At 40.2% G+C, this 24749-nt stretch overlaps 1 protein-coding gene across 1 annotated transcript in view; it reads left to right on the top strand.

Annotated features, from left to right (window-relative positions):
- cacna1bb (calcium channel, voltage-dependent, N type, alpha 1B subunit, b) overlaps positions 1–24749 on the top strand; it is a 248616-nt gene that overhangs the window by 136756 nt on the left and 87111 nt on the right. Inside the window, exons 12-16 of the mRNA XM_061734480.1 lie at positions 3220–3309; positions 4381–4602; positions 4703–4815; positions 4932–5044; positions 6110–6241. Of these exons, the coding sequence (XP_061590464.1) occupies positions 3220–3309; positions 4381–4602; positions 4703–4815; positions 4932–5044; positions 6110–6241 (670 nt within the window). The remainder of the gene's footprint in view (positions 1–3219; positions 3310–4380; positions 4603–4702; positions 4816–4931; positions 5045–6109; positions 6242–24749) is intronic.

The following is a 24749-nucleotide window of genomic DNA, read 5'->3' as shown; positions in this document are numbered from 1 at the left end:
GTATCCCTTTTTTGTTAATTTATATCAAAGCATATAATGTATTGGAGATAAAGAACAGGAGGCTGCTATGAATCCAATCGCATACAACCAAATATGGCTTTTGCCGTGTACTGTATTTGAGGCTTTAATCTAGACACAGCACCTTATCCACTTTTTATCTCAGTCTGTCGTGCACATGATGTCAGTCATTAAGGCAGGGGTTATTAGTCAGATTTACAGTCATACTCTATCAAACAAAAGTCACTGTAGCATGCTCCCCAACACATGCTCGTACACACATGCTGTTGTTCATGTGCCAGTAAACAGACACGCTCTGAACGCACATCCATGTGGATGATTCCGGCAAAGTGACAGAAGCCAGCGGCCTTGTCTTCTCAATTAGTCACAAATGAGGGATTAAAACATTTGAGTCCACAGCTTTAGAAAAACCAATCTAATATTGTAAGTGCAGAAAATGTGTATTTGGTCTTCTTTTAGAAGAATGACAGGTATGGGTTATAGAGCAAAGTGTCAATCATAGTTAATACTGCGGTCGGAACCATTTTCAAAGGCTTTATTCTGGAAAGGTTCGCCAAGTGATAACACATTTAGGGAAGTGGTATTAATTTTGAAAGGATGGGTTTTTTTCCCCCAAAAAAATATTAAATAGTTTAAATATTAGAAAAAAAATGTTTAATAGTTTTCATCACATCAGTACACTTTCTCAGGCTCCACTTGGACAGCTCCAATACATATACTGTACAACTTAGTAAATTAACGTAATTAACGCTTAGCTTCACACTTTGAAATGAATGTTTTTGCTGGTAAATTGTGGACAAAGGGGAGAAAAAGTCCTGGAGTGTTCCTTACATTCAAAGCTCGATTTGGATTTCAACATTTGTTCTGCCCTGCCCCATATGTTGTCACACTTATACTCACCAGATGCTCTATTAGGCACATCTGGTACAGCTAATAAAGTGGCTACCTCTTACTTTAGCAGATATACCAGGTGTACCTTATAAAATGGCCGGTGAGTGTATGTCCAATGTCGACAGGGCAACAAAGTGTTCTTCAAGGAAGTTGTATTAATCTACATGGACACACACCACTTGTGCCTACAGAGAGAAAAAAAATACTCTTTTCTTCCATGCTCAAGACCTCTCTTTGGACTTTTTTCAATCAAAGTGGTTCCAGTGCTAGTTTGGTCCTAGTGTCAGACACAGCAGCGTTTTTGCAAACCTTGCCAGGACAGATGCAAGAACCGCTACGTCATGTCGGAGGCTGTGATGGTTGTAATCAACTAAAACTATGTTACTGCCACATTCATACAACCTCTGTGAGTTTGAAACAAATAAAACCCTGTCCACACGTAGCCGGGTATCTGCTAAACCGAAGATATTTTCCTACGTTTGGACCTGTCATCCACATGAAAATGCAAATAAACGAATGTTTAAAAAAACTCCGGGCAAAGTGAAGATTTTTGAAAACTCCGTTTATGTAGATGCGTGTAGACACACACAACCGCAGTTTTGCGTTTTCGAACATCACATTATGCGCCAAAACAACAACAAATCTGCTCTGACGTGCAACCTTTGTTTCCTACAGAACTACAGATGATCCAGCATCTGTTCTCCAAGCTATTTATTAAATAAATGGTCTCTGCTCTTGACCACCGCTTACTGCCTTACACCGACACAGAGCCTACGGCGTAGGGTACGCGGCGACGCGCACCCTATGCCGGACCCTACGGCGTATGGTACGGCGTAGGGCTGCGTCGATAACGCGGCAGCTCCGTGGCAGGACACGGGGGGGACTCGGGCGTGTTAACTGCAGCTTACCGAGAAGGAGACGCGCCTGCCGGGGAAGCTGTGCCGCGGAGGTGCAGCTTCCCCGGGAGCCGCACATGATTACAGGTTTGGAATGCTTATGAATGTGGTCGAAAACGCAGATCTTCGGTTATTTGTGGAAGGGTTTTTTTTTTAAAACGATGTAATGTGGATACAAATTATTTTATAAACGGAGGGGGGGAAATATTCGGTTTTAAAAATACCTGGCTACGTGTGGACGGGGTCTAACAACATATCAGGAAATTCTGGATGCATTCTTTCTAATTTAACCACATGACCAAAATATATGTCTACTGTACACCAAATGTGACTAAAACGATTTTAATTTCCTCCTAAAACCTAATGTTGATTGCCGGAAACTTGCATGAAGTCAATTCTGGACTCCAAACAATATTTTTAGGGACAGGATCAGCCTCCACACATACCGACTTTTAATTTCCATAAGCTGTGTTTCCATTACATTTTATGCAAAAAAAACAAAGCGAAACTCTGAATTTGTCACGAAGATAATGGTGCAGGGGGTCGGGGGCAAAAACGTGTTTCCATTACACTTTTGCACTAACCTGGATTGTCAACATGTCTGTAAAACCACCTCATGAAAGCGTAAAAAGGATTTGCGATATTTGTCAGTTTTTCTTTTACAATAAGACGCATTTCCATTACAGGTTTTTCTTTGTGATATTTAGGTTTTGCTCAAATCTAGGGGTTGTGACAATGCGATTATTGTATTAAAAGGGGTTTCTCACTCGTTTTATGGATTTCCTGCTTCCGCTTTGGTGATGTGATGAATGACGTAGGTCCCTTCTCCGGTGCTCTCTGGTCAGTGGAAAAGCAAGTCAATTCTTTGTAGAACCTGTTCATACTGGGTCATACTGCAGTCAAACTACCTTGGCCTTGATTGATAGATAACATTATGGATAATTAACAGTTAATGGGAAATTATAAGCTTGTCAAAATATTTATTGGTATTGGTATTAACAAGTCCACCAGTCGTGCCCAGGAGGAACTTTCATGGAGAGCACCTTAGGAGACTGTTTGACTGTTTTTTGCTCATAGGCTACTCATTCTGCAGTTGTAACTGACACAATTGTTGGTTTGAACAACGTAATTTCCTCAAGATCACGTCTTATTGCGCTCTCGACACCAAACAGAATCCTTGTACAAAAGCAGATTCAGCATTGCAGATGTCATAAATGATCCCACTACCCGGTCAAGTTCGAGTTCTTTGGCCTAACATATTTTAACATGTTCATGTGTTTTTTAATTTAAGTGTCTTAAATTAAAAAATACACTTTTTTATAATATAACACCATTCTGCTTATCGTACTTTAAATGTGATGCCTTTTAAGCTTTATATTGAATTTTCCTTCATGTCTCTGCTTTTCACTTACAGTTCTGAAGCGAGGCAAAATCAAAAAGGTTAAAAACGACTTAATTGGTGCTGAGGAGGGGGAAGATCCTTTTGCTGAAATGTCCTCCATTGGTAAGAATTATTATCTTTTTATCCACGGCCAGCAGCAGACCCCTCCGTCAGTCACCTCACAGAAACGAGGGTTACATTGAAAGCATCCTTCTTCTCCGGTGTACATTTCCCCTGACATTCTGGCCGACGTCTAGCAGATTATTTGGTCACTTCAACATCCAAGGTCCTATATTTTAATTCTCGTACTTAAGAAAAAGGCTGATAATCTTTATAATACACATTCAGCACCTTGATTCCGTGACAATTCTTTTTTTCTTGGCTGTACAAGTATAATTAACTTTTCTAATTAGACTGTTAAACTAAAATAGCAAGGGAATGACATACAGCATATTAGACTTTTCCTTTACTTTATTAGTAATTTGACTTCCCAATCTCAGCACAAAGACAACGTGTAATTGCATCTGTGTGGGTTGGAAATAAACATTACCCAGGTAATTTAAACCATTTAGCTGCTTTCAGTGTAAACATGCACATTTTTTTTTCAACTTGTCTAATGACTGATTTCCATAAAATGAGGCACTGAGGGAATAGATGTCAGACTCTGTCTCTCATATTGCTTGTTTCACACATAATGCTTGCAGTTAGTTTGCATTAGTTGCACATTTCTAATGAGCAGCTGCAGGTACATTACAAGTGTTTAGAGGATTTTGTACAAGCTTTTTATATCCCATGGGTACCAATTGTATTATCAGTTTCATCCATGATTGTTAAAGAATTTGGTCTATAGAAAAGCCTTAGTGTCTTCTTTCTCCTGGGTTTAAATTTCTATTTAGGGAGTCAGCCTGCTGAAATAAATCCTTTTTTTGAAGATATTAAAGAAAGAGGATGATTAACAGTTTTCTATAGACATAATATATAATAAACATCTATTTAAAAATGCAGCTTTTATTTTATTTTAATGCATAGCTGAATAGTTAATTGTCTTAATGCATGGAAATTGAGCTCATCGCAGCAGAAGGCAGGATTCTTGATCGCCACATGGTGACTAACTTTGACAATAGGAAGTTAACAAGTATTGAACTATTATGCAAACACACATTCCCTCCCTTTTCTCCTCACCATATTTTTCAGCTCCACCCAGCTCACCGTTTGGTCGCGCGAGTGTGAAAAGTGCCGGAAAACTGGACAGCTCCTCTTACTTCCGGCGAAAAGAAAAGAGGACACGTTTCTTTATCCGTCGTATGGTGAAAGCTCAAAGTTTCTACTGGATTGTTCTGTGCTTGGTGGGACTCAACACCCTGTGTGTTGCCATAGTGCACTACGACCAACCAGAATGGCTTACAACAGCTCTCTGTAAGTCACAAATGCAAAAATGCACGCCTACAGTCAAGCTAATTGATGGTGAAAGCCTTTTAACATTTTTTTTTTTGTCACTCTGTTTGTCTTGTAACAGACGCAGCAGAGTTTGTGTTTCTGGGTTTGTTTCTCACTGAGATGACTATGAAGATGTACGGCCTTGGACCAAGAAACTACTTCCACTCCTCCTTTAACTGCTTTGATTTTGGTGTAAGTTGCTGTGGACTGTAAAACAGCTTCTGTTTGTAATGAATTCTGTTGTTTAACCAAAGTTCATGTTTTCAAATTATTATCTTTATTTGCACATTTTCTGCTCTCATCACCAGGTAATTGTTGGAAGCATTTTTGAGGTGATTTGGGACATGATTAAACCTGGAGCATCATTTGGTATCAGTGTCTTGAGGGCCTTGAGACTTCTCAGGATTTTCAAAGTCACCAAGTGAGTTTATGAAAAAAAAACAAAAAAAAACCCAGAAACAGTATGTGTAACAAAAAACTCACCATACATCCTTCTCTTTTGTGCTTTGTATCTGTAAATCTGGATGGCTGCTAGTATCTTTTGGCTCTCCATCATCTCAACTGTTATATCAACTTTGTAAAAATTGAACAGCAACATACAAATAGTCCACAACGGGCATACTTCAGGAATCAGCAATATTTTATGTGGGTCTGCTTAAATGTTGCTAAGAGAACAAATGTAATCACTTACGCTCAATTTAGCAGAACATGTCCATCGATTTTCTTAGGAAAAAACATAGCATAACTTTATGTAATTAAACTTCAGAAAGCTCATTATAAACACAAAGCCCACTTAATCCTACTGACTGATGCACAAACATATTTAACAGTTTACTTTATATTGTTATAAGACAAAAAATGTAATTTAAGAGGACATTAGTGGACAAGTTTTTTTATGTTTAACGTACTGATGGCAAGCTGACTACTATCAGTTACTTTTGAGCAACATTAACAGAATTTAAAAAACACTAGTGATTATATGTCTTAGTTTTCAGATTTTTAATCTAACAAAAGGGGGTAGGTAGATTAGGCTCTGTAAAAGATGTTACAGCAGGGCATAAATACACCAGGAATACTTGCTGTAAGTAACTTGGAATGAGGCACAACATTGGAGTCTTTTTTTAATTTTATTTTTCCAAAATCCACGAAAGCAGTTTTTAACAATATAGTTTGTTTTTGCAAGAATGGAAATTAAACGGCCAATTTCTTACAAATAATAAAAAAAAGAATTATCCCATTTATAAATGACTAGTTTTCACTTATTTTTCATTAATGGTTACCACTTTTGAAAGAGAGAGTTTGTGGGAATAAACCTTTCTGGGCCTCAAACAGCATTTTTAATTCAATAGATCTTTTTTTGTTTCATCTTTTTGTTTAAATTTTTTCTGTTTGCTACATTTAAAAAACACAATTTTGACATGCAGCATGTTTAGTGAAAATAATTTCTCGTTGCTTTTGTTTGTGTTTGTGATTTTTTTCCTCTCAGATATTGGAACTCATTGAGGAATCTTGTCGTTTCCCTCCTTAACTCCATGAAGTCCATCATCAGTTTGCTCTTCCTGCTCTTTCTCTTCATTGTCGTTTTTGCATTGCTGGGTATGCAGCTCTTTGGAGGACAGTGAGTACATTTTCCCATTTTTATAGTCCTTTTCCTTCCTTTTCTCTTCTGTCCACACATCCTTTACTTTACTCCACTCTTCTATCAATCTTCCTCCCATTGCCATCCTCTCAGTGTGCTCCCTGTCCTGCCGTGGCAGCGGTGACAGGCATGTTGACACAGCAGGTAGCTGGCAGAGCAGCACCACAGACTGCAAGCCTTTGATTTCACTCTCAGCAGGATCTCCATGTCTTATAAATACAGGACGACCTCATGATCCTGGGCTCACTACACTTGATCAAGGGCCTGACTTGAAGCCCCTTCTGGCACAATTTACACATTATGTTACTTTCTATTGCACATATCACCTTCCATCACTGCTGTGAATACACAGCTGACTGTTAATTTATCCTGTACAAAACATAGTAGGATTTTTAGAGCATCTTAGCCCTGTAATACCTGAAAATAAAACTACTGTTAATTTCTTTGAGAGTTATAATGACATTGTAAACATTATAAACTATACTTTTGTGAACCATGGACAGTGACATTACTAATACAAATTCAGCAATTAAAATAAACAGTCAAATGTAAATTACATCTTACAAAATCATGTCCGTCTTTTATTTAGGTAATGTTGACGTGTTTCTCTACGTAATACGAGCCAGAAGCAGCATATAACATACAGTATAAGAGATTTTCTAGGTTTTTTTTTTTTTTTTTTGGATGGATGCAGTTGACAGCAGCTTAAGTCGTCTTTCCTCATCCCCCTTAACCCAGGGATTAAATGTGTTTTAGTAAAGAGTAGTTTTTCCTTAGTGCATTTTATTCAAAATGTATGTTTCGTGGTTCTTTCATAATTAACAATTAATTGTATAACCTCAATTAGTGGAGCAGATTATGACCCGGATCGTTCAGTTGCGGATACAAGCATGAAAATTGGTACACATACTCGTCAAACCCCACTCTATTCAAAAGTACCGCGTGCCACGCAAAATTTTAAGGGGACGGCCCCTAAAATCCAAGATGTCCGCCCATAAATGTGGTTTTTCCTTTATAACTCGAGATCCATCGATTTTAAGCCCCATAAATATATTGAATGTGATTATAAATGTGGGCATTGCGGAAATTATGGTACCAAGTACATGTCTGTATCTATTACAGTTCTTGTAATACAGCATATAGCATATAGGTACTTTTACAGACTCGGGAGCAGGGCCGGATTTAGCCTGGCTGACTAGGTCCCCAAGTCCCCAAAATGCATAGAAAAAGATGCTCTATGCTGTCATCATTTCATCTTATATCCATATTTTATATTTCTTATTGGTTTTATATGTTGGATGCCCTACCTGACACTACCCTCTGCATTTACCCAGGCTTGGGACCGGCACAAATAGGATGCCTGCCCTGTTGAGGCTGCATTAATCTTTTTTTTTTGTTTGTTTGTTTTTTTATTTATTTATTTATTTTTCTTTTCTTTTTTTTCATTTTTTTTAACTTTTTTTATGTTTTTTGTCTTGTCTGTCTTGTCTGTCTATTTATGTTTGTTTATATTTATCCTTTCTTTCCTATGTATTTTTTGTCTTTTAGTTTATTTATACAAATAGGACACTGGCTTGTGCCCTGTTGAGGCTGCATTTATTTTTAATTTGGATATTATTATGTTTTTTTGTCCCTGTCTGTCTGTCTGCCTGCCTGCCTGCTTATTTATCCTTTCTTTCTTATTTCTTTTTTGTCTTTTAGTTTATTTATATAAATAGGATACTGGCTTGTGCCCTGTTGAGACTACATTTATCTTTATGAAGTAATCACATTTTAGCAACATGAGTTAGCATGCCCATATTTTGGTCTATGAATTATAGGTACTTTTACAGAATTGGGAGAGCAAAGCCACACAAATGTAGTGTTACACCTCACAGGTGCAACTGCACAGAGCTGTACACACAAGACCCAGTTTATAGCATTTGCATCTGCCACGACAGCCACATTTACAGCCACATTTGGTGAGCTGTTCGCAGGAATTGGCTATTGGAGAGTTGGCTGTCCAGAAGACTTGCCATTCCTCACCAAGCTTCTGCCATCCCCAGTCTGTAGGGTCCTCTGCTTCTGGCTGACACAGGGTTGCCTGGGCCCACACACAACCAGCCTGGTAAGCAGCACGTCTGGTGTGTTGGAGCAGAGCTGCTCTGGTTGGTGGGATTGACTCATAAGGTCTCTGCTTTCTGGTGAACATGTCAAGCCTGGCCTCATCCACAGTAGCAGCTGTGCTGGATCTGTCATACATTAGTATGACAAACTTCTCCAGAATCTCTAGGTCACCATTATCCACTGTGGGAGGGTAAATACTCAGTTTGGAGAATACAGGTGTGGCCTCTGGACATATGTCCCATGTCTGCCAAGCAGTTTTCTTGCCCTTGTTACGGAAGGCTGACACAGTGTTGCATCCTGTAAATGCGTGGAAGAATCGCATTCCTTTGATCTTCTCCTGGCCAAGACAATGAATTAGGTCATGCACACTGATCCAGCGCAGGCTCTGACCTTGCCCAAAAGCAAGCCACATCTTTTGTAGTCCAGCCTCTTGAAGAGCAGTGAAGACACTTAGTGCTAAGACAAGAACATCTGTGTCATTTGCCTTGATCATGATAGATTGGCTACCATGTTCTGCAGCATGTTTGGCATGCACAAACATGCGGCTGTCAGCTTCCTCGTGAGAGCATTCATCAAGTCCTGAGAGACTAGTTGCAGGAGTGCTGAAGACAGCAGGTCCCTTTGTGACAATCACTATGTTTGGAGCAAACATGTGTGCAACCTTGTCAGCAAGAAAGTGAAACAAAAACATGAAAGTGAAACAAAAACATGCATGCCAAAAAAATGTTTCGTAGTTGCTAAAATGATTATTTCAAGTTCATGGCAGCCGTCTTGAACACTGGACTTAGAATTTTATAATCCTACTTAAAACCCAACTTTAATAACCCTACTTAAAAAGGTTAGGAAAAAAACATTTTCATATTAGCCTAATTCAATTCAATTCAATTTTATTTATATAGCGTCTAATACAACAGAGTTGTCTCTAGACGCTTTACAGAGACCCATACCCAGAACATGACCCCCGAGCAGTTATTACATAAACAATGGCAGGTAAAAACTCCCCTAGTGGGAGAAAAACCTTAAGCCAAACAGTGGCAAGGAAAAACTCCCCTTTAGGAGGGAAGAAACCTTGAGCAGGACCAGGCTCATCAGGGGGGACCCTCCTGCCGAGGGCCAGACTGGTGGGTCAGGGACGGCAACAGCACAGCAGGCAGGTGGAAGCAGCAACGGGATGACCGGGGGTGGGGACCGCAGGCCAGCACACAGCTCCCGAAGCTCCGGCCCAATCAGCAAGTCCCAGGTTGGGGTGCAGGGTCAGGAAAAGACTTGTGCTCCGTAATGCAAGCTACAAGCCACCCACGGCCACCTGCAGGACAAAAGAGAGAAAAGGGAGGAGAAGGGGGGGCCAGCAACGGGATGACCAGGGGTGGGGACCGCAGGCCAGCACGCAGCTCCCGAAGCTCCGGCCCAATCATCAAGTCCCAGGTTGGGGTGCAGGGTCGGGGAAAGGTTGAGAAGGGGCAGGGCCAGGGAGAGGAGTCTTGAGGGACGAACATTCTCCCCCGCCCAAAAGGGGCCGTTACCCTGCCCCCCTCACTCCCACACTGCAGGTTCCGGTGTCCGGCAAAGGATGCTGCAACTTGGACAAAAGAGAGAAAAGGGAGGAGAAGGGGGGGCCAGCACAAGAAACCACAGGAGCGACTCTGACACACTAAAGTTTACACTACCTAGAGATTTACCAACACCAGCTAGAGGTTTACTAAACACTAACTATAGGCTTTACTAAACAGAAATGTTTTAAGTTTAGTTTTAAAGGTGGAGGTGGTGTCAGCCCCCTTAACCCAGATTGGAAGTTGGTTCCATAGTAGTGGCGCCTGATAGCAGAACGCCCGCCCTCCAAATCTACATTTAGATACTCTAGGAACTACGAGTAAACCTGCACTCTGAGAACGGAGAGCTATGACAGGAACATAAGGCACTATCAGGTCTTGCAAATAATGCGGGGCTAAGCCGTTTTGGGCTTTATACGCAAGTAATAAAATTTTAAATTGGATTCTGAATTTTACGGGTAACCAATGGAGCGACGCTAACACTGGAGAGACGTGGTCTCTCCTGCTAATTCCTGTCAGTACTCGTGCTGCTGCATTTTGGATCAGCTGGAGCCTATTCAGCAAATTACTTGGACATCCTGCTAACAACACATTACAGTAATCTAGTCTAGAAGATACAAACGCATGAACTAGTTTTTCTGCATCACTCTGTGAGAGGATTTTCCTAATCTTTGCAATATTACGGAGATGGAAAAAGGCTATTTTACAAACCTGATTGACATATGGTTTAAACGACAAATCCTGATCGAAAATAACACCAAGATTTCTCACAGTTGCACTGGAAGCCATCGCAACACCATCTAATCCCTTCCTAAGATGCTCTGGACCAAGAATGATAACCTCTGTTTTATCTGAATTTAGAAGCAGGAAATTTCTGGACATCCAGTCCTTGATGTCCCTAAGACATGCCTGAAGTTTAACTAACGGTTCTGTTTCATCCGGCTTCATAGACAAATAGAGCTGCGTATCATCAGCATAACAATGAAATTGTATGCCGTGATTCTGGATTATACTTCCCAACGGCTGCATGTATAAACTGAACAAGATTGGCCCTAGCACTGAACCCTGCGGAACACCATAACAGACCCTTGACTGTTCTGAAGAAACCTCATGTACATGAACAAACTGGAACCTGTCAGATAGGTATGATTTAAACCAACATAGAGCTGTCCCTTTAATCCCAACAACATGCTCTAACCTGTGCAGTAAAATGCCATGATCTATAGTGTCAAAAGCAGCACTGAGGTCCAGTAGAACCAGTATGGACACTAATCCCTTATCTGAGGCCATAAGGAGGTCATTCGTGACTCGAACAAGTGCTGTCTCTGTGCTATGATGCATTCTGAACCCTGACTGAAAGACTTCAAACAGATCATTTCTATACAAATAGTCACATAACTGGCTTGAAACTGCCTTTTCCAGAATTTTAGACACAAATGGAAGGTTGGAAATTGGTCTATAATTAGCTAAGGTGTCTGGGTCAAGAGAAGGTTTTTTAAGTAAAGGTTTAATTACTGCGACTTTGAAAACCTGTGGTACATATCCTAAACTTAGGGATAAGTTAATTTGGTCCAGTATTGTCGTACCAATAAGAGAAAAAATATGTTTGAATAGTCGAGTCGGGATGGGGTCTAACATACATGTGGTTGACTTAGCTCTATTAACGAGTGAAGTCAGCTCAGGGAGGTCTATAGGATCAAAACAGTCTAGAGACAAGTCAGAGCCTAGGGAAGTCGCTAAAGCTGAAGAAACACCTACAACCGGCTGGTTGATTTCTTCTCTAATTCTCGCGATTTTACTGTTGAAGAAGCCCATAAAGTCCTCACTACTGAGAGCTGCAGGAATGCACGGCTCAACAGAGTTGTGACTCTTTGTCAGCCTGGCTACAGTGCTGAACAGAAAACGTGGGTTACTTTTGTTATCCTCTATCAACGTTGAATAATAAGCTGTTCTGGCTTTGCGAATGGCTTTTTTATATACTATTAGAATATCTTTCCATTCACGATGAGAGTCTACAGACCTACAAGAGTACCACTTCCTTTCCATTTTACGCACGTTTTGTTTCAACATGCGGATATCTGAATTATACCAGGGAGTTAAGCTCCTGTGGCTAGAAACCCTCCTTTTCAAAGGAGCAACTTCATCTAAAGCTGAATGCAACAAATCAGCAGTGTTACTAGCAAGGAAATCAACATCTGCAGAGGTAGAACCCAGGTCACTGGCCTCGACTACATCACTATTTCGCACTGTCGTAAGATAAGCAATGGCCTCCCTAAATTTAACAATAACTTCATCAGACAAACATCTGCTAAAATAATACCTCCTATTTTGCACTTCAACATCAACAAAATTAAATTCAAACGTTATTAAGTAATGGTCGGATAAAAGGGAGTTTACAGGTGACACCAACAGACCATCAGTTTCAACACCGTAGGTGAGAACGAGATCGAGAGTATGATTAAAACAGTGCGTCGGTTTATCCACTTTTTGTGAGATACCCATTGATTCTAGAAGAGAATCGAAGGATAATTTAAGATTATCGCTTTCAACATCCATATGAATGTTAAAATCACCCACTATGATGAATTTATCTGTGCTGATCAATAATCCAGAAAGGAAATCTGAAAATTCAGACAAAAACTCCAGATACGCACCAGCAGGGGGCCGGTACACTACCACTAACACAACTGGCTTCTCTGATTTCCGGCTCGGAAATTTCAGACCAAGCATGAGGCTTTCAAATGTATTATAGTTGCACTTAGGTTCAATTTTTGTTTCGAGACCGGAGTTATAAATTGCTGCGACTCCTCCGCCTCGGCCCGTGCTTCTAGGAATGTGATGATTAAAGTAGCCGGGCGGAGTTGATTCATTCAAACTAACATACTCTTCCTCCTGTAACCATGTTTCTGTTAAGCAGAAAATATCACTCCTGCTCTCTGTAATTATATCATTTACTAACAGAGACTTAGAGCTTAATGATCGTATATTTAGTAGTCCGCATCTAATTTTTAGGTCTGTAATTGGTACCAAATGTACATTGGTTTTAATTTTTACAAGGTTATCTTGGTTAACGCCTCTATAACGCTGCACCTGGTGAACTTTTGGAGGGCGGGGAACTGCAACCACTTCTATTTTGCTAGGCACCTCTAACTGACTAAGCCTCGCCTCCAGCCCTGTTAAACTACAGCTCTGCATCCTGGCCTGGACCCTGCATTGTCAGGGGGAGTGTCTAATAACATTGGCCAGATTTCTAGACATAAGAGCTGCACCATCCCGGGTGGGATGAATGCCGTCCCTTCTAATCAGACCGGGCTTTCCCCAGAATGTCTCCCAGTTGTCAATAAAGTCCACGTCGTTTTCTGAACACCACTGAGACAACCAGCGGCGGAGCGAGAGCATGCGACTAAACATGTCATCGCTGGTCAGATTGGGGAGGGGGCCAGAAAAACCTAGTCCGACATGGTCTTGGCGAAGTTACACACCGAGACAATATTCATTCTGGTTACTTCCGACTGGCGAAGACGGGAGTCATTAGCTCCGACATTGATGATAACTTTACCATATTTACGATTACCCTTTGCCAGTAGCTTCAAATTTGCTTCTATGTCGCCCGCTCTGGCCCCCGGGATACACCTAACTAAGGTCTCTGGAGTCGGCTTCACATGTCTCACAATAGAGTCTCCAATCACCAGGGTCTGTTTCTCAACAGATGTGTCGCTGAGTGGGGAAAAACGGTTAGACACATGAAGCGGGTGGTGTTCCGTGAGCCCTTTAAGACTACCCTTCCTCCGAACCGTCACCCAGCTGCCCTGCCTGGCCGGCTGCCGGGGAGCTGCAGGGGAGCGGTTACGCTCAGCTGCTACGGGCCGGTCCGCCGCTAGCTTAGCCTGGTTAGCTGAGGGGGCTCTCGGACTATGGTTTAGTTGGCCAAACCGGACCTCTAACTGACTGAGCCTCGCCTCCAGCCCTGCAAATAAGCTACACTTTAAGCACTTACCGTCTTCACTAAAGGAGGCAGAGGAATAACTAAACATTTCACACACTGAGCAGGAAAGAGGTGAAGCGGTGGGAGCCGGAGCGGCCATGCTAAGATGCTAACGGAGGCTAACGGACAGAAAATGTATCGGTGATTGGTGACAGTGAAAGTTACGGAAGAGAAAATGAGCGAGTGTTGAAATAAAGACAGTAATGTACCAGATATAGTGCTATTTTACCAGAAAACAGTCTAAGTTTTAGATAAAAAGTCTAAAAAGTCTAAAAAGTTAGTCCCACCCTGTAGCCTACAATATTCACTGAACAACAATCAATGTTCAAATGTCTATTTCTCCCGCGAGTCTGTAAAAGTACCTATATGCTGTATTACGAGAACCGTAATAGATACAGACATGTATTTGGTACCAAAATGTCCGCAATGCCCAAATTTATAGTCGCACTCAATATATTTATGGGGCTTAAAATCGATGCATTTCGAGTTATAAAGGAAAAACCACATTTCTGGGCGGACATCTTGGATTTTGGAGGCCGTCCCCTTTGAATGTTGCGTGGCACGCGGTACTTTTGAATAGAGTGGGGTTCGAAGAGTATGTGTACCAATTTTCATGCTTGTATCCGCAACTGAACGATCCTTGCTATTTTTGGCCTTAATCTGCTCCACTAAATTACCATACCATAATTACCATAGTTGGGAGGCTTATTATCAATGTATTTTTGATAATGATGATCAGATAATAACCACAGATGTCTTTATGGACCTGATTGAAAAACCTGGGTGAAACTGGAACTGGAATGAAGGGAACCTAAGGTTGGGGAAATATCATCAGAACTCTAATTGCATCAATTTTGACCCAAAAAACCTTGAGTCTACATAGAAATAAGAGATCATATATAATGAGCCAAGTATAGAGCCCTGTGGAACACCATGGCCAGCTTGGATGAATGTGGAATATTCTTCCTTTACATGTTTGTACTGGAACCTATGAAATAAATAGCACTGAGCTCTAACAGGACATGTAAATGGAAAAATGTGTTGATTTGCAACAGCTTTTTCAGGAACTTTAGAAATCAAAGGGAGATTGAATACAGGTCTATAATTAACCATCACTCCCAGAACAAGATCAGCTTTTTTAACTAGAGGTGTAATTACAAAACACTATTATTTCAGCTTTGTCTTCATTTAATTGAAGAAAATTCACAAAGGAAAAACAGCCATATATTAGCTTTATTTATGTTCCAGCATAAGACTTAAGTAAAAAATTAATATTCTTTGAAGAATTGCATGAATTATTCAATAGTTGGCATGCTTTTACTATTAAAGTATATGAAAATGAAGAGTGAAAGACCAATACATTTTAAGTTATTATTATTTGAACAGACAATACTAAAGTAAAATATCAGAATTGAGAAAGCCCTGGTGCTGTGAAAGAAAAGACACTCTTGGGGCAGTGCAAGTTATGAAAAAGTGACACACTTGATGCAACCAGACCAGACAAAATATAGTTAAATCTGTAGTGTGTCAGCACAGAAGGACACATCTACACAAACACATGTTCAACAGACCAGAGACAGAATTACAAAACAGCCACAGAGACCCATACAAGTGAAACTAATAAGCAAAGATAATATGAGCCTTCTGCTGAACTACACAGTCTGGGCACAAATAATAATATCCTGCTAAATTCTAACTTTTGATATCCCTGGCTCCCAGTTGCCAGCCCTGAAAAGTTAGTCCCACCCTGTAGCCTAAGTTTGCCTGTGCCAGTTATGAATGAAGTTTGTTCAGAGGTTGTTTCTGTGCACTGACATTCTAGGATGGAAATGCTCAAGCCATGGTGTTAAAAAGTTTAAAGTGCAATTTTAGATTACAAAAACTTTACGGAAAACACTGACTTCAAATGAATAGAGTATGAGTAAAGCAGAAATAAATGTAAATTTTCAAATTTAGCATGTTACAAAAAGGGTCAGCTTGTCAGATCCCAATTGAGAGATCTCAACTCACTTTAAATGAACCACACCCACAAATAGAGAGGAGTTTATTTTAACAAAATTGAACTGCTTTTAAAAATGATGTGAAATCCCAAATTGAGGTGACGGATAGGAATATATACCTTACAGTTTTGATTAAACAACCAATTAGACATTTTTTCTGCTTTCATGGTGTGGGAATCTTTTGCTAATGATCCAACTACAGTAAGTCATCGGCACAGTAAGGGCGCCGGAGGGAGGGTGTTTATCCAGATATGAAGGACTGTGCCGGTGGTGAATCACATGTCTTGTTAATGTTTGTTAAAGTCTCGGGTGAAAAATCCTTCCTCCATAGATATGTAGTCGACCATGGTGCTCTGTTGGCTATTCAAGAAATTAACTTGCATTGTTTTACTTCTACACAGTGTACATTTTCCCAGTAAGCACAGGTCTGCAGATACAGTCCTCTAACAACTCTGGACCTTTAATCCAGTAAGCATAATCTGATTCTCTGAGCTGGTTTGTAGCCGGTGTCCTCCAGCATTTTCTGTGATACAGTTTCGTCCTTCACTATTTTAATTCAGTTCTTCTTCTTCCTCGATTTCTTTTTCTGTAATTTGCAATCTATGTTCTGGTATTTCTGGTTTCCAGCTGGAGACACTTTTGTGATGGAGCCATATCAGGGCTCCAGACTAACTTTTTTCACTAGGAGCACAGTAGCCCCTAACTGAAAATTTTTAGGGGCACAATCAGAAATTTTAGGAGCGCACATCGTTTATCGACACGCTAACCAAATTTTTACATTTCTACTACATTTCAGTGTATTAGTAATACGTATTTCATAATAGATTAATGAATTCAGGGATTAAAGCAAAAAAAATATTTTTGACTGAACTTTTTTCAGGCCAGTTCATATTCCCCTGCCATCTATGCGCTGCACCACACTTTAAAAATGGCCCCTTTTTTGCCGTGCGGTCATTTCCCAAAGGTTTCAAGTACAAAAGTTAAATGCTGTATTAGCCCTTCTGTTTTCTGTCTTCTATCACCATTTGATTCGATCCGATCCGATATTAATGTGGGTTAGTGTTATTAAAAATGTTTTTTGAGCTGTTGCCTGAATTATACGACTGTAAAATAACTAGTGAAATAATAATTTCACAATAATTATTGTGAAATAACTAAAAAATAAATAACTCAAATGGGTCTTTCAATATCCATTTAAAGTGCCAAAAAGAAGGAAATATCAACAGCTCAAGCAGTAAACAAATCATTTTAGCCTGTCTAATTTATTCTGTCACCAGACACACAGCTTGCCATGAAGCATCAGGCATTTTTCAGGTATGTCATGACAAACTGTGTGTCCAATAACAGAAAAAACCAAACAAGCTATGAACTTCATTGAACTTGTATAACATTTTGAAATTTAAGCTGAAATATCCAAAACACTGAACACTGGTTTTGCACGGGTGGGGGTGTGTATGAGTGTGTATGAGTGTGTCCTTGTCTGTGTGTAACGTATGGAGCTAGAACAGTCTCATAATTCACAAATGCACAGGACAAGTTTTACAAATGCACGGACCGATTTGCAAATACACACACCGTTTCACACGTGCACAGGACAAGTTTTACAAATGCACAGAACGATTTGCAAATACACACACCGTTTCACACGTGCACAGGACAAGTTTTACAAATGCACAGAACGATTTGCAAATACACACACCGTTTCACAAATGCACAGAACAATTCACACGTGCGTAGGACAAGATATACAAATGTATTTTTGATGCACACACAAATATAACCTGATTTACACATGTTTTTTTGTCTGTGAGCTGCGCTGGATTTGTGTGTGAGTTTTGAGACTCCCCTGACGTGACAAGATGCACAAATAGGTTTTTTTTAACACGGAAGGATCTGCAACCAATCAGATGTCTTCATTTGTTCCAGCCAATCATAAGAGCAGACCTACGTGGGGGACGATTTACTCATAAACCAATCAGATTAAAGGGGCGGATACACCTGCTGTTTGAACTGCGTTAGCGCCGTTCACTTAGAAAAGTGATTAATATTTGGAGTTGGTGGAGTAAAGACAGCAACAGGAGATAAAAGATAAATAAAGGATGAAGAGGAGATCACTGCTCTGATTTTATTGTGATCTCGGTAAAGAAAACAGCGCGATCAGAGATGGTTTGTCAGGCCGTTCAACCAGAGCCGTCAGGAGACTGGAGAGGTCCATGTCCTGCCGATGCAGCAACTGATGATGCGAAAACAGCGGAGATATATATATATTTGAACTACAGGTGTCTTTCAGGAGAACAAGCCTGTTGACGGGGGTGAATATTGCTGCAGGTCGTTCTGGCTCTGGCCGCGAGCGGCGCTGGTCCCGGTCAGACCAGCTGACCAGTGAGACGTGGAGGTCAGAAACAAGCAGCTTTTATCCTCACATTTATGATGTGACATCGCCACCACACAGAGACAAACATGTGTCAAAACAGCGGTGGCAGATCAACACAGTCCCGGTGCAGATAGAGTCGTGCATGGGAAGATGCAGCCGTGATGATGCTGTCGGGGTTTAGTCCACCGATCATCAAACATCTGAGCTGGATACAGAGGTTCTTCGGTTATCAGTCGACTGATAGCCTACCGACTTTACTCCAGATATTTCAGTAAATTAATCTCCTGACATGCACTGCTGCTCCACCTGCAGCTCGTCCCCGTCAGACAGCGCAGCAGCTCTCTGCTGTCTGTCTGGTTCTGAGCTCAATCAGCGGGACAGTAATACTTCGTGAAACCAAACAGAGCAAATATACAAAAATCTCCACTGTTTCTCATCATCAGTTGCTGCATCGGCAGGACTAGAGCTCTCCCGACGGGTTGAACAGCCCGACAAACCATCTCCAATCGCGCTGTTTTATTTACCGGGATCACAAGAAAAGCAGCAATGATCTCCTCTCCATCCTGTTTATTTATATTTTATCTCCTGTAACTGTTTTTTATCTTCACTCCACTAACTTGAAATATTAATCACTTTTCTAAGTGAACAGCGCTAACGCAGCTCAAACAGCAGGTGTATCCGCCCCTTTAATCTGATTGGTTGCAGATCCTTCCGTGTTAAAAAAAACCTATTTGTTCATCTAGTCACGTCAGGGGAGTCTCAAAACTCACACACAAATCCAGCGCAGCTCACAGACAAAAAAACATGTGTAAATCAGGTTATATTTGTGTGTGCATCAAAAATACATTTGTATATCTTGTCCTACGCACGTGTGAATTGTTCTGTGCATTTGTGAAACGGTGTGTGTATTTGCAAATCGGTCCGTGCATTTGTAAAACTTGTCCTGTGCACGTGTGAAACGGTGTGTGTATTTGCAAATCGGTCCGTGCATTTATAAAACTTGTCCTGTGCATTTGTGAATTATGAGACTGTTCTAGCTCCATAGTAACGTGCCTGGCGATTCAATGATCTGCAAGTTTTGCCCGCACAGTTGACTGGACACGAAAAGATACATGCGAAAAAAGATCATTTACTTTAACGGCGACGTCTGTAGGTGTAATAATCATAATTTTGTATTAGAGTCAAAGATCCTCTATACACTTTATAGTTTATAGAACGTCTCTGTTACAGTACGACGCTCTCCTCCTCACGTGGAGCGCGAGAGCGGGGTCTGTTTCTTAACGCAGCTGGTTGTCTGTGTGAGCGGACATTAACGCATAAGGCAGCATAAACACAGACTCAAACAGCAAGTAATTTCCAGCATTAACAGTGCTGCTCAGCCCGCTGTCTGTACGGGGTAAACTGTGGTTCTGTATTTTCTGCGCTGGTTTCTCAGGCGGCCGCTTCCACATGTTTGTTTTCTTCACGAGGGCAGCGGGGGCGGGCGGGGGAAAGAAGCGCAGTGTCCCCGGCTCTTAGCGACACTTTTTTCAGCATTTTTTCAAAAGAAAACTTAATTTAGTTCGAGTTTTAAAAACCAGCGCTTTGTTAACGCTACCGCTGCTCTTTGACGCCGTGTTCATTGTTTGATAGTTTCACACCACGCGCATATGTGAATTAAATGACGTGACTACTGGTCCCCCAGTCTCTGACAAGTCCGTCTTCCCTGAGGGGGGGGGCGAACCCGCCCTCCTCTGTTTCTGATTGGCTGATACCAAGGCTCTGGCAGCTTTATTGGTTTACAACAGCGTCAGTTTAATGTCCAACATGATTTAATTGGATAGTTTAACGGCTGATTTATGGTTCCGCGTTACACCAACGCAGAGTAGGCTCTGCGTTGGTGTAACACTGGCAAATTTACTGGTCGCACGTGTGCGAGTGGACATGAAATTCAGTCGCACATACTCAAATTTTGGTCGCAAAATGCGAGCATTTGGTCGCAGTCTGGAGCCCTGCATATTCAGGTATATGGCACAATTGGTTCATCAGAGGATAACTGGATTGTAGTAGGAAGAGATTGTGGTGTTGGGGAAAGTGCAGCTTTTGCTTGCATGACCAAACCTCTTGTGCTTTGCCATAAACGCAGAAGAAAATAAAATTCCAGAAAGATGATGAAAAGTGTTTGACGGTTTTGAATACAAACATCGCCCAGGGTCTTTCAGCATGTTTAAAGAAATCATTTTCTAAAGCATTTAAAAGACAACATTTCCATTCAAATCTCTGAAATTTGTTTAGACACACTGAATTACTTTGGCAGGTGGTTTCATGTTAAATCTGTCATGCCGACTTGGCTAGAAAGCCCTCGCAACAATCATAACTGGATGTCTTTGAAATGTCAGACTGTTGCCATGACGCCAAAGTTTAAGTCAGTCTGCTGCATCATTAACATTACATCTGTCTCTAGTGATTGACGAATTGAGATGAGACCACTCAGTGCTTCTAGCAACATTGTTTTCTGTCTGTTATCGCCTCATATGTTTTTATTATTCCAGTTCTAAAATCCCAGTGTGTCAGATGACTTCTGTTTATTTCTTTTTCTGACAAGAAAAGATGATCAACCTAAAAACACACCTCAGTCAACTTTTTCTGGATTCCAAGTTAATTGATTTTAACCCTAAATGGAAGATCGAATGGCTTTGGGAAGGAAGAAGAAAAGGAAGCCATGTTTTGTTATATCCATGTTCGATTTTTAGCTCAGATAAATAATCTTTTGGCCCTCAATGCACTAAAGTATGTCTCCTGGTAGAACTGTGAGAATTGGAAAAGAAGTGGCAGAAGACTGTGATTCTGTGGAGACTTGCAGGGCGTAGTCACAATTCAGAAAAAAAGTACATATATATCAAAATATTTGATTTCAAATTAAATAAGCTGGATCTATTGTAGAAGAATAAATATATATTTATTTATTTATTTATTCTTTTTTCCCCCTATTTGTTGTTTTAATATTTATGAGTTACAGTCTGTCATTCTTGATTAACGCAGACTTTGTCATACCCAGGAGAGCTGGCAAATAATCATTTCAGGCTATGTGATTGTATAACCTTTAGTGGGACAGTGGAGAAGAGATTAATCTAAAGTAGGCCTGGGCGATAGACTGGAAATTTACTGTTACCGACATTCACTGCGATGACCGATAAATTTGCTGTTTTGATTAAAAAAAAGATAAGAAACATCTTTTTCACTGTTTTGACTGTGTCCTGATAGGCTAGTTTCATTCCCCTTTAAGTCGGCGTGTCTGTAATCATGTGACTTCACCCATCCAGTCTGAATGAGAAGGGAAACCCAAGAAAATTGGGTGAAAATTGGTTTGGCTGCTGGTTCAAACGAAGAAGCGGCAGTCTAGTGTGACACTCGCGCATTTCAACAAATTCACTCATTCTCACACCACACATGGCATTTCTCATGCTGAGAAATTAACTTCACCGCAGAGTAACTGGAACACCCCATCTTACAAACAAGTCACGGCACGCTACTTTGCGCTGAGCTCTCAACTTAGAGCAGCTGTCTGGAGTTACCGACCAATCAGCCAATCTGAAAATAGATTTTTTTTGTTGCCAGCTAAGGGTGATCATACATTTATCGTTATCGAAGTAAAACCCAATTTATCGTGATATTGATTTGAGTGGATATCACCCAGCCCTAATCTAAAGTATAAATTACACAAATTCATCCTGCTCCCATAGTATTGAAAATATACATATATATTCAAATTCATAACAACTTAACATGCCAAAATGAAATAAAACATAAAAATAAATGCAATTACCTCAAATTGGTTAAATCTGGGGGACCTCTGGACTCACCATGAATGGGACTGTGAGTGATCTACTTTTAATAAATGTTTGAAAGGACCTGTGTGAATTGAATTACCAGTAAGTTAGTGGTTACGGCTTATGATAATACATTTTCTAGATAAAAACCAAAGAAAAAAAACTGAATTCCTACTAAATCTATATATGAGGCTACCTCTATATTCAGCCCTCTAATGAATTGGTAAAAGCTTGTGTTACATCTAGGATCATCGCAAGGCAGCAGAATGTTTATTGTTCAAATGCTTTTTAGTGATGTCTCCAATATTATACATTTCTATTGTTTAATCCACATGTGTGTGTTAAGCAAGGGTGGTGCATTTATCTATAATTTGTAAATCTGCTGTTATTGTCATCAAGATTAGAGACGGTTGTTCGGGCGCAAGCTTGTGGGGAACATGGGCTCACATGACTTCTGTTTCCAGTATTGAGTTAATGAAGTCTCCATGGATGGTTCAAGAAGTCCTTCAGCATGTTTCCAATCTTTATTATTAAAGAAAATACGTGTCCACACACGGACGTAGCGGCGAAGTGCTGCAGCCACTCACTGTGCTGCACTAATTCCCAAAGGCGGAGGGAGGATGGAAAAGAGAAAAGACTTGAGTTAGGGTGGAGATGGATCAATGGGGTGTATGGAAGATTTAACGATAAGGCTGAGGAAGGCAATGGTGGATGGGGAAGACTAATGAAATTCAATAAAAAAAACTTGACAACAAATTCTATTTTTACAAACTATATACATTTCCATTCTACCTTTTCTTTACAACGTGAAACCAGACATGTAAACCAGTGCCAGCAACAGAATAAACATGTTTACGCAGATGCAAAACACACAAATGTGCACAAATGACGGGATCCTCACTGAGGGGGAGCCAGCTGTCATTTGTCCAAGCTGTCGCTGTGGTAACTGTGCTGTACGTCCTTATTTTTGCAGACCCTTCATCTTCCTTTGTCAGTTCCTTCTTCACACATTTTCTTCCTTTTTACCCCACAGGCTGATTTTACTTGACATATAAGATGCTTGGAATTATATGGCTGTTGGTATTAAACAAATGTAATTATACCAGCGATTATGTTGTTTCAGTCCAAATTTGTAATCTTTACTCCAGTTCAAAGTGTTTTCCTACAAGGTCTGTCAAGTTAACTGGTGAATTCCTGCCATATGATTCCTTTAGCTTTAGCGGGGCATGTTGTCTAAGTATTTAATGCAAAATTGTTGTCACACACCTTGAATACCAAAAGACATTTAAGGTAGAATGACATGTTCATATTTAGTTTTAGACAAATCAAGTTCTTTATTCGGAGGCTTTCCTTTTTTGTGACTAATTATAAATGTGAATTTCCCCACTGAGGGATGAATAAAGGAATATCTAGTCTAATATAATCTAATCTATAAATCCGTAAACCATTCATGGATTAGACCTAATTTACCAATAATATTTCTGCAACTCGCCACCAACATAACATAGGACAAGAGACGAAAAGCGGTTTACCAGTGCAGACAACAAAAGAAAAGTTGCTAAGCAGTATTTTGTCAGCAGTTTCCTCTGCCATGGCATCGCTGACTTTCCAATATTTGTTTCAGGTACAGCGAGTATGCAATATTTTAGCAGTAAAAAGTAGCTCTGAATATTGATGTAAATATTAAATGGTGAAATATGTTGAATTTATCTCCCAAAGGGATGTTTGCCCAGAGTGACTTTACATAATGTTGCCGCAGTCAATTACAAACATTAACTTTCACTGACAACTGACCTAAAATTTGGAGGAAATGTTAATTATATGGTAGTTTGCCATCACCCCGTGTTTGTGTTTCTATGAGTCAGCAGGAGCTGTGCGGGTTCTATTTAGAGGAGACGGAAGTACATGTGAAACGCACCACAAACACGTCACCTTATCTACGTTAAATTAAATTAAAGTTTGTGGAGCTACAGCCAGCATTACGAAGGCATCCGTAATTAGCATAAAAGGACTATAATGTGATCAAGTGAAGAAAGATGTCACAGACATGTAAAAAAAAAAGTGAATAAAGGAAGTACACACAGGTTTCAAGTTTCAAGCTTTATTGTCAGATATGCTATATGTTCGACATACTGCGCAAATTAAATTACAGTCCTCCCTGACCCACGGTGCAAAATACAAATAATAAGTAGAAGAATAAAAATAAACAGTCCACGATTAAAATTACATAAACTAAACTTGAATAAAAGATAATCTGGTCCAGGTCTTTTATACCTGGACAAATATAGATATAATATTAGTATTAACAAAAGAAAATAATAGTAATAATAAATTAGTTCATAAATATTTATTTAACAGATATTTAATGGTCTTTTACTACACTGGCCATCTGGCCATCAGTGCAGGCAATTTTATTTGAATAACCAATCTATCCTTATGCATCTCTGTGTCATTCTCTCACTGTCTTCTTTAGTTTCAAGACCACGGATACAGGTTTTGGCAGGTTTGTTGGGTCATTTGGGGGCTTTCTACAAAGGCATAGATTCTTTGTGTAGAAGGTGTGCATGTGTGATAGAAGTAGTGACATTATTCAGCAAGACCCTACTGTTAATTCCCATGAATAACCAGCCATTAACACAAACCTCACCTGCACCTACACATGT

Source organism: Cololabis saira, chromosome 11, assembly GCF_033807715.1.
Source record: "Cololabis saira isolate AMF1-May2022 chromosome 11, fColSai1.1, whole genome shotgun sequence".
Lineage (NCBI taxonomy): Eukaryota > Metazoa > Chordata > Actinopteri > Beloniformes > Belonidae > Cololabis > Cololabis saira.
Note: the sequence above shows the minus strand (reverse complement) of the source record. Positions and strands in the feature narration are given on the sequence as shown.